General features: G+C 40.3%; 1 protein-coding gene and 1 pseudogene across 1 annotated transcript; one reads left to right on the top strand and one right to left on the bottom strand.

Moving 5' to 3' along the window:
• On the top strand, positions 619 to 2,955 carry LOC109710673 (annotated as a pseudogene).
• LOC109710941 (cysteine-rich repeat secretory protein 12-like) lies at positions 11,797 to 12,869 on the bottom strand. Its single transcript, XM_020233760.1, has one exon. It carries the CDS (start codon positions 12,861 to 12,863, stop codon positions 12,036 to 12,038), a length of 828 nt encoding a protein of 275 aa, XP_020089349.1. The 5' UTR covers positions 12,864 to 12,869; the 3' UTR covers positions 11,797 to 12,035.

Raw genomic sequence — 14,720 nt, 5'->3', positions numbered from 1 at the left:
TTGTAATGCTGCAATACCGAACAGATTACATATCGGATGAACCAAACACAGTAATACTAACAGGATTGTCTATAATCCTGTCAAGATAACCTGAACCAAATATATCCATAATTTTACAATGCTAGTAACTTTAAATGAGATGACTGTACAAACTAAACATAGAAATATGTAATTTCTGAAAACCTTTTTACTGTAAATGAAGTTTTTTTAAGTTTTTTGAATATTTAGCAACCTTGCATGCTGCTATTCAAACCCCACTTTTGTAGTAAAGCTAATAACAAAGATGACTGCTTACCGACCGTCCCTAGAGCAAGTGGTAAAGGGCTTGATGGTTGGTACTTGAGGTCCCAAGTTTGAATCCTAATTGATTCATATTTTCAGCTAAGTTTATTTTCTAGATGAAATAGACGAAGTGAGTATAGCGTGCTACCTACCTCCTAAAAAAAAAAAAAAAAAAAAAAAAAAAAAAAAAAAAAAAAAAAAAAAAAAAGGTTGACCGCTTTTCACTTGTGGGAGTAGTAATTTCTCAGCTCCAAATGGTTATATGAAAAGCTAGAGCCTAGAGGCTCCTGGTGGTCCCACCATCTTCTCCGCTCCGCTCTTCCTCCCCTCATAAATAATCAATCAACCTACGCAAAGAATACCACCCCTCCTCAGTCCTCATCCTTATACTTGTTTCTTTCTCTCTATTTCTCTATACTCTCTACCACCACAACAACAACAATTTTCTTAATGTCGCCAGCACCTCTCCTCCTCGGCTTCCTGATCCTGATCGTCTTCACCATCTCTTCCTCCTCCTCCATGGCCGCCGCCGCCGCCATTTCCCTCCCACTCCTCCGCCACCTCCCCTCGTCCGCGTCGTCCGCGTCGTCCGCGTCGTCGTCCTCGCCTCTCCTCCTCCTCCTCTCGTCCGCCTCCCTCCGCCGCGCCTCCCACCTGATCAACTCCTCCTCCTGGAACTCCTCCAGCGTTGCTCTGTTCCCGCACTCGTACGGCGGCTACTCCCTGGCCGTGTCGTTCGGGTCCCCTCCCCAGCCCCTCCTCCTCCTCCTCGACTCCGCCAGCCCCCTCCCCTGGCTCCCCTGCACCCACTCCTACGCTGCTACCAGCTGCCTCCCCCCTCCTCCCCCCCCCCACCTTCCTCCCCAAATCCTCTCCTCCTCCCGCCTAGCATTCCTGCCTCAACCCCCCTGCTCTCTGGCATCACCTCCCCGCCTCCTCTCCGCTTGCCGCGCTATGCGCAACTCCTCTCCACGCCGCCAGGCCCCAACTATGCCATCCGTACTCCATCCTCTATCGCAGCCTTCGGGACTCACCGCCGGCTCCTCCTCGCCGAACACCTAGCCCTGCCCTCCCGATCCTCCGGATTCCGTCTCGGCTTGCTCCCTCTTCTCGACCGCAGCCCCCACGGCCTGCCGCCTTCGGCGCGGCGCGCCCCTCCTTCCCGCGCAGCTGGGCGCTCAACCGCTTCTCCTACTGCCCTCCTCTCCGCGCGCCTTCGACGACGAGCCGATGCGTCAGCGGATCCTATCCCTCGGCGGCGGCGGCGGCAGGCGGTAACGGCGACGGCGTAATAGAGGACGCTACAGCTTTGTTCCCGTCTCCCCACCCTCACCTTCCGGATACTACTAAGTGGGCTACGCAGGATCACCTGGTGGCTAGCGGAGCTGAGGGTGCGGCTTCCGCGCAGGGCTGTCGTCCCGACACCGCCGGAAGACGGCAGCTGCCATCGTCGACTCCTGCACCACCTTCACCTCCCCCCTACTCACCCGGCGGCGTTCGCGCCCCTCGCCGCTGCGCTCCTCGACCGCGTCGCCGGGCGCCTCAACCGCTCCGCCGCCGCCGAGCGCCGCACGGGCCTCCGCCCCTGCTTCACCCTCCCCCAATCCCCGCCTCGCTCCCCCGCGGCGGCGGCGGAGCTCGGGCTCCCGGAGCTCGCGCTTCACTTCAATGGTGGCGTTGACATGCGGCTCCCCGTCGAGAACTGCTTCGTCCTCGCCGGGCCCGCCACGGCGGCGGCCGAGGCGGTATGCCTCGCCGTTGTCTCCGGCGACGACGGCGGCGGAGCGGGGCCGTAGATTATACTCGGGAGCTTTCAACAGCAAAACTACTACATGGTGTACGATTTGGAGAAGGACCGATTAGGGTTTCGCCCACAGTCGTGTTCGGGGGCGTAGCGCGGGATTAATTAAACGGCCTAACGGTTTCATTAATCAAAGGCCCTAAGCCCCTAACAATGTTTCTTTAGGTAAAATTGCAAGGGCACCCCTTTACCTTTATAAGTTATCGAAAATTGCGCCCTTCACTTTATCTATTCTATTTAGTGATTTTACAATTGAATTAATCGGAGAGTTTAACTAAAAATGAGGATTTTGTTATTTATTTTGCTATTTGCAATTATCTTTTATTAGATAAAACTAATAATTGATGGTGACTATAGCTGATAAAGTTATCAAAATTTAATAAAGTTTTTTAATTCAAATTAAAAAAATTAATAGTTAAGATACATGAGAAAGTCTAAGATCTTAGTTTGAAGTAACTATGACCGGAAAGGGGTTTAAGTACATTTTAACATATTATATTGAGGATTTTTACTAAATTTTGTACTATATTAGCTACTAGTTATCAATGATTATAATTCTATTTATTAGATAGTTTCGTTATTATATTTTATAAATTTATTGCTGAACTTAGTAAGTTAACTAAAATTGCTGACTAAAATTGCTGAAATCAAGAGCTTAAGAGGTGTTCATTCAAAAATTAAATAATAAGGGGCTAATTTAAAATAGCATAAGTTGGGGGCGCTCCTGTACATTATTACCTTGTTTTAGTTATTAACAATAATTTTACATGGTTGTGATTTGTGTGTCGACGAAAGCGCGAATAGTAGGGAATAAAGTGCTTTGCGATCAGGGTACGTTGGTTCCGAAATGGACGGTGGTGATCAATTGGATTTGTCTTCGTACTCGTGATGCGTGCATTAATTTAAGCTTTTGCCCTTTTCGGATTCTCTCTGAGAGAAGTGCTCTCTCTTTTGGAAAAGGAAAAAGAATCGGGGCTTCAAAAAACGTCATGTCATGTATGCACTTTAACATCAACTAGTGAAGGTTCCCGTTAGTTGTGACGGACTGATTTTTACAAAACAAAAGAATATATAAACAATTAATAAAAATGATACTTTTACCAGCATTTTGACCAATTTGATAACAAAGCAGAAAAAAAGGAATGATATTTTTTTATAAAAAAATTACTAGTTTTGTAATTTTTTTTTTTTAAAGCGATTCACTTTTTTTATTAGGTTAATTTCATACAAGCCTTACAAAGTTATCAAATAATAAATATAGTCCTATAAATTTAAGTGATCAGGTTTATTTCTTTGAAAATTTTTTAGTTTGTGAAAATATTCCTCCAAAAATTCTGATTCATTCATATATGCCCCTTCATTTGATTCACTATTAGTTTTTTTAACAGTGGAAATATAAATTGATTATTTTATTCTTACAAATTTATCCTACAAAATTATCCCTCTCTCTCTCTCTCTCTCTCTCCTCATCTTTGCCGCGGCACATGCAGTGTATTTCATTTTTGCACGACAGAGGGCCTCACCTTGCCATGGATATAGAGGAGACGGTGAGAAAAATAATGGAACTCAATATTAGAATATAAATAATATATATAAGGGTAAAAGATTATTTTCTCCCTTACCTAACTGTGTTAAATTTTTCAACTCATAGTTATCTAAATTTTGGTAACAAAATAATATATTTGTAGATGGAAGGACTTTTAGAGAGATAAATCTGATAACTTGAGTTTTTTAGATATATATTTGCTATTTGATACAGAGAGTCATATGTAATTATAATATTTTGAAAACTAATCAAAATATCTCTGTGCCTTAAATATTCTATCTCTTCTTTCTCTGACCCCCGGCTTACCCACGTCTCATCTGACGGTAGCAGCGTCGAACGACTTATTTTGCATCCGCTGTCTCCACACCAACTCTGGTGCGTCCATGTCACCCCGTTCCTCAAGGTACAGAAGGACCGCGGTGGAACCATAAGATTATAGAAGTATATTCGTCAGTTTTAATAAAATATAGTCTGAATCTAAAAAAAATGAAAAAAATGGTACACTTTTGAGAAAATACAAAACTAGTGGATTTCTTATGTAAAATGGCCAAAGAGTAAATAATAGTAGCCAAAGAAACAAGTTAGATCAAACAACTAACATGATATATGCTAGGAGCCGAGTTCCTCAACCTTTGACCTGGTCAAAGGTCTCCCTAGGGAAGCGTGCAGGAATTGGGTACGGCTTCACGTGGTGACCCTCAAAGTTTGCACCCTCCTACGGATCAAGCGAGTCGGCTGATGAGGGATCGTATCAGCTAGGTTCGAAAACCTTTACTTTGGAAACAGTTTGGCTAAATGAGCTGAATGTACGAAATACACAGTATTTTGGGTTGGCTGAAGAGCCGAATGCCTGTATGTATTGAAATCAAATTTGAAAACTTGTACAAAAGAGAGTATGCCCGTAGGGCATACAGACTCAAAAAATTTAACCCTAAAGCTATTTCTAAGAAAGACAGTAAATGCGGAAAAGGAAAAGATGGCAAGTAGAATTACTCCTAGAAAAGCAAGAAAATGCAGAGAAATTGAAAGGTGGTCTTCTTTACGCAAGAAAAAGTCCTCTTCTTTAGGCGTTACTCGTATATTTATATTCCGCTTATTATTGTGCAGTTATGTACACGATCGGCCTCTCTCTATTTTTGTGGGCCACTACGAGCCGATCCTAATTGCTTGCGGTTGTTCCTTACGGTTATGCCGTGACTTCCTTTTCTTTTCTACTCCCGGTGCATACTATTTAATCCTGGCTCCCCGCTGAATCGCGCACCAACCCATCACGTGGCAAATTATTATTGGCCCTAATAATTGCCCCCTCGGCAGCTTCCGAATAGACGATTCGGTAGCTGGTGTAATCTTTTTTGAAGGAGGGAGTTTCGAAATTATGATTTCGAATTGGCCCGCACGATTTCTCTCTCAGCCGTCTTTTCACTTTCGACGGCCACGATCTCCCACATTTCATTTTGTCTTATATACGGCATTAATTAGGTCACGATCTCTCACCCATACTTTGGGTCGGGTTCGCCGGCGACGAAGAAAAGGGAAGAAGAAGAGGGAGGGGAAGAAGAAGAGTAAAATTGTAAATTTACCTTATTAATTAACTATAATTAAGTATTTTAATTATGGTTAACAAAATTTCTCTAACGGAAACTAACGACAGGGACATATCTGCATACATTAGGACTTTTGTAGGGACAACTTATGAAAGTTGAGTTTTGCAGGGATATATCTACAATTCATCATGTTTGCAGGGACGTGTATGCAATTAACCCTAAAATAAATTTGGGTTCTGGTCGGGTTCGGGTTCGGGTCGGGTACAGTTAAAATCCAAATCCGAATTCATATCCGTCGGATTTTTATTTTTGATATCCATATCCAAAGCCATATCCATCTAGCATCGGGTAAATCCGCTCTGTTCAGGTTCGGATTCGGGTTCGGATAAAATTTTAGGTATTCGTACCCATTGACATCCCTAGTAGTGCCAGTAGTGGGCTAAATTGACTAAGTCATGTAAATAGTAGAGTAGTCGCTTAATTTGTGTAAGTTGTGGGTCATATTGTGGAGTTTATGCCAACTAGTTTTTAGGGGTACATGTTGAATTGGATTTTCTTAAACCTCAAATTTTCTTCTTCTATTTAAATTCTCTGATTCTAAGCTTGTAATTAGCCAAGTATTTTTTTTTTTGAATGAAAGTGTTTGTTTCTTCCACTCATTACTATAGCAAATTTTATTAGCAAGCATTAATTTACTTTAGAAAGCTTTCTCCATCTACATTTTGGATGTACCTTGAGGCTATGGTGTGGTCGCCGGAGAACTTCTTCTTGCTTTTCTCCTTCCTTCTCTTCTTCTTCTTTTCATTGTCTCATTCAAGAGTATTTAGATTCTGTACAGGACAGACCCGCTATTATCCTTTATGATTTGATGGTTCCTATTTCAGTTGAACAATAAGTTATTTTGAAACCACAAAGTGATTGTGAACTTATCATTGATAATTCACATCAAGATATACAAATAAATAATTCACATCAAGATGTACAAGTGGGCATCAAGATGTACAAGTGAATAATCAGATAGATTTAAGAAGATTCTTAAGACAGAGAAGACATGTTGTATCTAGTAATTATATTATCTATCTTTATATGAGAATAGGTAGAAGTTAGATGATCCTCTTAGTTTTTTTGAAGCCATAAATAGTAGTAATTCTATAGAATGGTACAATGCCATAAAAGATGAGATTGAATTCATGAACCACAATGAGGTATGGATCTTGTTGAGTTACATATAGGAGTTAAACCCGTAGAATGCAAGTGTCACGCCCGGGACCCAGCGGAAGCCTGCCCGGTGCGTGCCCAGACCTGCCATATGCCTATAACATATAAGGCATCTACAACAAAACGATAATTAAACGAGAATATAATAACATCTAGTACAATATCAGAGCATGAATACAACTAATCTCTAAACACAAGTAGGAAAAATAAAACTTAACAACTATAATAATCCATAATGTAATACATACAATAGGAATCAAATAAGATACAACTAGATACAAAATGATGGTCTCTATACACGGGTACAACACATCCCTCTCCGACAAGAACAAAAAGAGAGATGACCATCTAGCAAAATACTCCCGGCTAGTCTAGCTAAACGCAATCGACCCCTTTGCCGCGGTCCCTAACCCTCCTGGTGCGGATGGCTCTATAAACAAAAATATCAATAAAATAGGAATGAGAACTATTAATCAATAGTTCCTAATTGGTAAGCCGCCGATATCAGCGAAATACACCAGTGGGTCATAGAGGCATGAGTAGTATAAATATAACTAAATAAATAACATGGATATTGAGCAAGTATTAATTTATTAAGCTACTATACCTCTAATTAGCATGATGTTCAACATGTAATACGGCTATTCTATCATGAATGAGCATGTCCAATGAGTCCAACTAATATGCACTAAGCATGTCCAATGAGTCCAACTAATATGCACATTTAGTAGTGATTGTCACATTATTCTTTTAAATGTCATTGTTCAATTCCAACTAGGACCTACACAAGTGTAGTCCGGCATGTGTCGCCTAATGGCCATGTGGTAGTCAACATTTTCCCTTCTAGGAATGAGCCTTTCCTACGGCGAACCAGTAGGCACCCAATCCGACACGGGCGAGCTTATGTCGCGTAGGACAACTACGGAGTGCCAGCTTGTAGGGAGTGACCCTCATAAGCATATGCGAATGAACACAATAGCAAGCAAGCATAATCATTCATCTCAAGTCCTCAGTCATCATGTCTAAAACATGGTACAAATACTAGCGACCCAACAGTCGATCTCTATGTCACATTGTAAAGGTTTAACCATTTACCAAGTTAAGTGTCACTACATAACATTCATATTCACTATGTCAAGCATAAGTCCTTTGTCTATAAGCATGTAAAAGCTTGTTATTTTACTAAATATAACATGCTTTCTAACATGGCATGAAGGTTATCATTTCACATGCAAGTTCCATATATAACTATCACCCTACTGTATAGAGGATATAAAGCATGACATATAACATGTATATATTAGGCATTCAAAAATTCATTTATATTCTATCTAGCATAAAGATGTATGATTTTTCATTTTACAGCCAAGATAATGACATAAGAGAAGTTCACCCATTTCGGTGAGATCAAACCCACCAGATACTCCTCGAAACCCTTTCGTTTACGCGAACGAGGTTGTCTACAAGCCTTCTAGCTTCCTAACAAAAATTTCAAGAGGGTTAGAGGTTTCGAACGAACACCCCACGAAATTTCTCAAAAATCAACCCATAAATAGGTAGAAAATACCTTCGATGAGGTAAAACCCTTCTAAACTCTCAAAAGGGGTTAGAATGCTTCAAATCCAACCTAAAAGGAAGCATTAGAACCAACAGTTTAGCCTCATAGACTCTACCAAGAGAAACCCCAATTTAAACCCTAGTTTTCTAAAAACTAGGTTAACATCCAAAATCCTCTCCAAAACACAATCTAAGGAGCAATATATGCTACAACCTCTCTCTAAGTTCCAAACCAAGCTAGGAAGGTACTAGGGTTGGAGATCTTTCCTCAACCAAGCTCCAAACTTCAACTCTAAGGCTTCTCCAAGGTTCCAAGGTGGAAGAACCATCACCAAGCAAAACGGAGAAGAATTTAGTGATCAATCCTCAAAAATCCATCTATCTATGTGGAGAATCTAGAGAGAGGAAGGGGGGAACACTCACCTTCTTTTTCACTGCTTTAAGGCTCAAAAGAGCCCTCATGGGGGTGTTGGGGTATTTATAAAAGTGTACAATCCCCAAAAAGCCCCTAAAAAATAAGCAGTCTGCAAATTGCACTGCATACCGGTACTCGGGCAGGAGTACCGGTACCCAGCAAATAGACTTGCGTAACCCGAATCTCTGTCAAGCGAGCAGCTTGCAGTGTATCGGTACCTGCTCGATGCAGTACCGGTATCAGGCTCCAGTACCGGTACTCAGCCTCCCAGAGCTCAAACCCGAGAGCAGCCCTCTCGGTTATGCGTCGGGGTTCCGGTACCCCTCTGTGGTGCTGATACCCAGCACCCCAAAACCTGCACTTTGAAGGTTTTAGTGCTAAGTACTTACTCTCGCCTAATAACACGCGAGAATTAGGTTGGTACTTAGTCCACAACCCTCAACAACATCCGGAATAGCTCAAAGCACTATTCTAATACTGGAACCTTGCAATTTGCTAAAGTTCAGTGTGCTACAGCAAGTGAGTTTATAAAACTAAATAAAAATCTAAAGGTAACATAAAGAGATATAAGACCAAAGAGATATAAGACCTATCTTGTGGCAAATGGGTTTACTCAGAAAGAAGGCATTGACAATAAAGAGACTTTCTCTCTAGTATCCAGAAAGGAATCATTTCGTGTTATTATCTCTAATTGCTTATTTTGATTTCGAGTTATATTAGATGGATGTTAAAACTGCTTTTTAAAATGGGAACCTCTATGAAGAGGTATATATCTCGCAAAAAGAAAAGGAGCACTTAGTGTGCAAACTAAAGAAATTAACATGTGGACTAAAACAGGACTCCCAACAGTGGTATTTAAAGTTTAAACAAATTATTTTGACCTTTGGTTTTAAAGAAAATTTTGTTGATCAATATATTTATCTGAAGGTTAGTAAAAGTAAAATAATTTTCTTAATCCTTTATTTTGATAATATGTTGTTTCTTAGTAATAATTACATAATACTAAAAAAAAAAATTTCAAAGTTTTGAAATGAAAGATTTAGGTGAAGCCTTATATGTTCTTGCTATTGAAATTAAAAGAGATAGGCATAAAAGTTTACTTGGTCTATTTCAAAAGGCATACATAAAGAAAGTTTTGAAAAATTTTAAAATGTATAATTATAAACTCAGTGTTACTCCTGTCCAGAAAGGGGATAAGTTTAATGCTTTTTAATGTTCCAAAAATCAATTAAAAATTGAACAGATGAAAAATATATCGTATGCCTCTGCAGTTGGCAGCCTTATGTATGCACAGATGTGCACACAAACAAATATTGCTTTTGCCGTTGGATTACTTGGCATGCATCAAAATAATCAAGATATGAAGCATTAGAAGGCTGCTAACAAGGTTATAAGGTACTTGAAGAGAACATTTAATCATATGCTGATATATAGGAGATCAGATCATTTAGAGCTGATCGAATACTCGAACTCTGATTTTGCTAAATGCTCAGATACTAGAAAGTTTACGGCTGGGTATATTTTTCCACTTACTGGTGAAGCGATTTTATGGAAGAGCAGTAAACAAAGTGTTACTGCCCTTTCGACCATGGCTTTAGAGTACATTGCATGTTACGAGACTACATCACTGACTATTTGGCTTATGAATTTTGTCACAGACTTAAAAATTGTGGACTCCATTGCTCGTCCAATAAGAATTTTTTGTGATAATTCAACTGCAGTTTTCTTTGCCAATAACAATAAGATTACAGCAGAATGTAAACACTTGGACGCTATATATCATATTGTAAGAGAGAAGATAGAGGATGGTTATATTACAATTAAATACATCAGTACCAAATGTATGATTGCAGACCGAATGACCAAGGGGCTGGCGCGCACCTGGGTCATATACAGATCATGTTAGTTGTATAGGTTTGGTTAGTTCTTTTGATGTATAAGATTACAGCATTTTACCTTCTTTCATTAAAGTTAAAATTTTAATATAGCTGTGTTGGACCATTTAATAGATATAAAGTTTTGTCTGATAACGAATGAATATATAGTTTTCAGTTCATTCATTAAGTTATGCCATATACAGTACTTGATTAGGAGATGAAGATGATATGGTAATTATAAAATAAAATTTTTCAATATAAAGAGATAGATCGCCATAGTTCCTATCATTATAATCTTTAAGTTTGAATTAAAGATTAAGTAAGTTTTAAGATATTTGACTATAAATTTTTCAATAATGCGTAATAAAGTTTGGAGAATAAAAAATTCGTTCATGAAATATGATTAATATGAGCCAAGTGGGAGTTGTTAGAATTTTCATAATTGTGATCTAATTAATCATATTTAAATTTAGATTTACGATTAATTCTAATAGATATAGAACTACTTGATATGATATATCTTATCCATTTTTTATCTATTTAAATTTAATAGAATTCTAATCAAATTTTGATGAAAAGTTAATCTAGACTCTATATAAAGGAGATATTAGTCCTACCACTTTCTCTTGTGCATTCAGGTGAAAAATTACCATCGGTTCTATACCAGAAAGGAGAGTGTCTGAGATAGGAGGAGAAACCAAAGTTACCCGAGTTCAGTTGGTGATGTTTAGATTATAGCCGGGCTTTTCGCTTCCGCAAATTGATCAAATATTTCTTCTGTATGACGCTCTGTGAATTATTTTATTTTGTTTATCATTTTGAATTTTGATATGTATTTACTTTTATTGTTATTTTACATACCTATAAAGATATATCAAGCACCACTGACACATAATAAGTTAAGGGATAATTACCTATATACTTTTCAAAACTTTGGAAATATCTTATTTATCCCTACATTTTTTTCTTTCACAATATACCCCTCATATATTCCTCCGTTATTTCAAGACACCTCTTTCCAATATACCCCTCATATGTTCCTCTATTATTCCAAAATACTCTTACAGTTACTACTCGTTAAGTTAATTTGAGTTAAACGTGAGTTAAATATCTATTATAGTTAAAAAAAAATCAAAATGCCTCTTTTGCCCTTAAATTAAGAGCAAATAAGAATGTTGACAAAGGTAGTAGCATATATTTGAAAAGATCAAAATCAAAATACTTTTTTGCTCCTAACTTAAGAAAAAATAAGAAAAATCAGTGATGCTAAAAGAGTATATTTAAAAAGGCAAAATAGTAATTTTATAGAGCTAACAGTTATTGCTAATAGAATTTAACTTTAAAAATATATTTAAAATAGATTAAAATATATAAATTTTTTTTAAAATATTATTATTTTAAAAATAATAAATCAGAAAGTTAAAAATTTTTCATGAATATATAAGTAATTGCCGGATAAAACAATATATATAGATAATAATACATAGAAACCTAACTTTCTCGTATTACTATAAAGCAAGCAGAACCTTTTATATTTTTAAATAAAAGTACGAAAAGATTATACAAGCACATATACAGCAAAACCTGCATGTACAAGCATTTTTTGGGTTTTAGTAGTTAAAAGTGAAAAAAGTAGCAAAAGGTCGTGTGTAGTGTGCAAGCCCATACAAAACAACACAATCCAACGCTAGAGTGCCACAAAAACAAGCCACAGCTAAAACCCCGGGAACCACTTTCGGCTCGCTTCGCGCTCCTTCCTTTGACACTTTCACGAATCCCCACGAGCCCGCTTTAGTTAAGCTTTGGACACCGCGACCACCACCACCACGACGACGAGGGAGAAAAGCGCCCACAGGTCCGCGGATCGGGTCCTCCGACGGTGAGCGCAGGATGATGGTTGAGACCCCTCTTCCCCCGCGGGCCAAAACCTGGCGTAGCACTTGCCCAGATAGACGTCCCCGGACGCGGCGCCGGCGCCGCCGCACTCGGCCGTGAGGCGCGCGACGGCCTCGGCGACGCAGTCCCCGCACTGGGCGGCGCCGATGTCGCCCGCGCACTGCGCCGCCCCGCGCACGGCCCCCGCGGCGGCGGAGCGGAAGGGCGCGCCCGGCGGGGCCGAGAGGGCGGAGAGCGCGGCCTGGCGGTCGGCGGCGGCGGAGGAGGGGGAGGGGGGCCCGCAGCGGCGGAAGGCGAGGGAGGTGTCGGGGCGGCCGAGGAAGGAGGAGTCGTTGGAGTAGCGGAGGAGGCAGGGGCGGAGCTGGGCGGCGGCGGCGGCGGCGGAGGGGCAGAGGGAGGAGAGGCGCTGGATGGCGGCGCGGACGCAGGCGGCGCAGGAGGGGAGGGGGAGGTCGCCGCCGCACTGGTAGAGCCCCGACACGGAGGAGGAGGTGAAGGACGAGTAGGGGGAGAGGGCGGCGGAGTTGGCGAGGGACGAGAGGAGGGAGTCCAGGTCGAGCTGGGCGGCCGACTCCGCAGGGAACGTCGCCGCCGAGCAGCCGGCGTACACCAAGGAAGAGTCCCAGCTGTCGGCCGCCGCCGCCGCCGTCGAGGAGAGAGGGAGGAGGAGGAACAGCCGGAGGAGGAGGGAGATGGCTGCCGGCATATTGGGCTGCACCGTCGTCATGGCTGCCCTGCACCGCATGTATGCGTGTATGAGCATGTCTTAACAAAGACTTTATAATGGATTGGGTGACGGGTCGGATTCTTCTTACGACGTGCTTGATTCAAATAAGCTTTACTTTGTTTGGAAGGAAGTAAAAAAATTACTCTATTTGGCACTCTACAGTCGATAAAGTCTATAAACCCTGCTTTTGTTTTTTTTTTATAGAAAAAGGAAACTCTCTCTTTTAGTCTTTTAGGCTTCCAACCCAGAATCTCCAAATAAGGACAGGCCAGCCCAGCCCACTCCGAAAACTGGTCGGGCGCCCGTAGGCCGGCCCTGCCCGGTATGACTGCAGGCCGTACCGGACCATAGGGTAGGGTGCGGCCGTGTCCGTTTGGGATCCGGCCTATTAATCGGCCCGACCGGTTTTTTATTTTTTTTATTTTTTTATTTTTAAAATTTATTATTAATTTAAGGTAATCACATTTTTAAAAATTTATCTAAAAGGTATTTATTTTATGAAAAAACTATATATTTGTTATAAATTCAATGGTGAATGGTAAAAAATAATTGATAACGGTCCAGGACCGTGCTGGGCCATGTGGCCTGGTCCAGTTCGGAATTGAATTCGTGCCGTGTTTGGCACATTGTGGCCGCTTCGGTCCAAAAGAACACGTGCCGGACTTGCACTGAGGGGTGAACTGGGCGGGCTTGGGTCGGGTCATACTTTGCCCAAGCCCGGCCCAAAGAAAATGTTGGGCTTTGGGTTCGGCTTTTATCCAATTTTGTTTGAAAATTAAGGCCCGGCGAAGTCCAAGCTCAATGGCCAATACCCATTGGGCTTCTGTGAGAAGGCCCATTTTTTATATTTATCAATATAATACATAAATATTTTATTTGTATAATAATTTATGTACCATATATTTACTCATAGATATGTATAATTATAATGTATATATATATACTATTTAATATATCTAATAGAGAACTAAATATTTGTTAATATATAATATATCCTCATATATAATATACTATATATATTATAATATATATATATATATATATATAAAAGTATATACCATTAATAACACTATATACTATTATATGATATATTATATATTTATTCTTTTAAAATAAAATTATTATATATTAATTAAATTTTAATATTTTAATTTTAATAATTATAATGTATTATCGGGGTCTTTTGGCTCTTTGTGGCGGGCCGTGCTTGGACATGCCCAATTGGCCCTAAAAATTTTTCAGGCCTAAATTTTGAAGCCCGGCCCGACCCAAAAAGTTAAGTTTTTAATACCCAAAGCCCGGCCCAAACTATGGCCCATCGAGCGGGCCTTGTTGTAGGCCAGGCCAGTTCACCCCTACTTGCACTCAGTATATTATATATAGTATATATTATATATATATATTATAATATATATATTATAGTATATATAATTATATATTTTAAGAATACTACCACGAGGGTTTAGAAACCTTTTTAAAAGGTTTACTGTGGATTTTTTGTTTAAATATTGAATGTAAAACTGTGATGTGAATGGTGAATGTATGAATGTATAGCTGTCTTTTATATTCATCTAGTTGTTGTGGTTGTTATCCTGTTTGTACCTTGTACTTGTGCGACGCTGTGCAATACAGGGGAGACTCTGTCCGTGTAAACAGTAGATTCTCTGCATTTGTGGCGGGATCTGGCATACTCTGGGGTCAGGTTTTCAAAAAAAAAAAAAATTTGAACGCTTTTCCCTGTGTTTCCAACTAAAAGGGACCCCGGGGCGTGACAGATTAAAGTGTAATTACGTATATTATATATATATATATATATATATATATGAGCACCGCTATACATCTGCTCTGAGAAGAAAT

The sequence above is a fragment of the Ananas comosus genome, linkage group 5 (assembly GCF_001540865.1).
Source record: "Ananas comosus cultivar F153 linkage group 5, ASM154086v1, whole genome shotgun sequence".
NCBI classification, from domain to species: Eukaryota; Viridiplantae; Streptophyta; class Magnoliopsida; order Poales; family Bromeliaceae; genus Ananas; species Ananas comosus.
The sequence above is the reverse complement of the archived record's forward strand: the minus strand, read 5'-3'. Positions and strand labels throughout refer to the sequence as shown.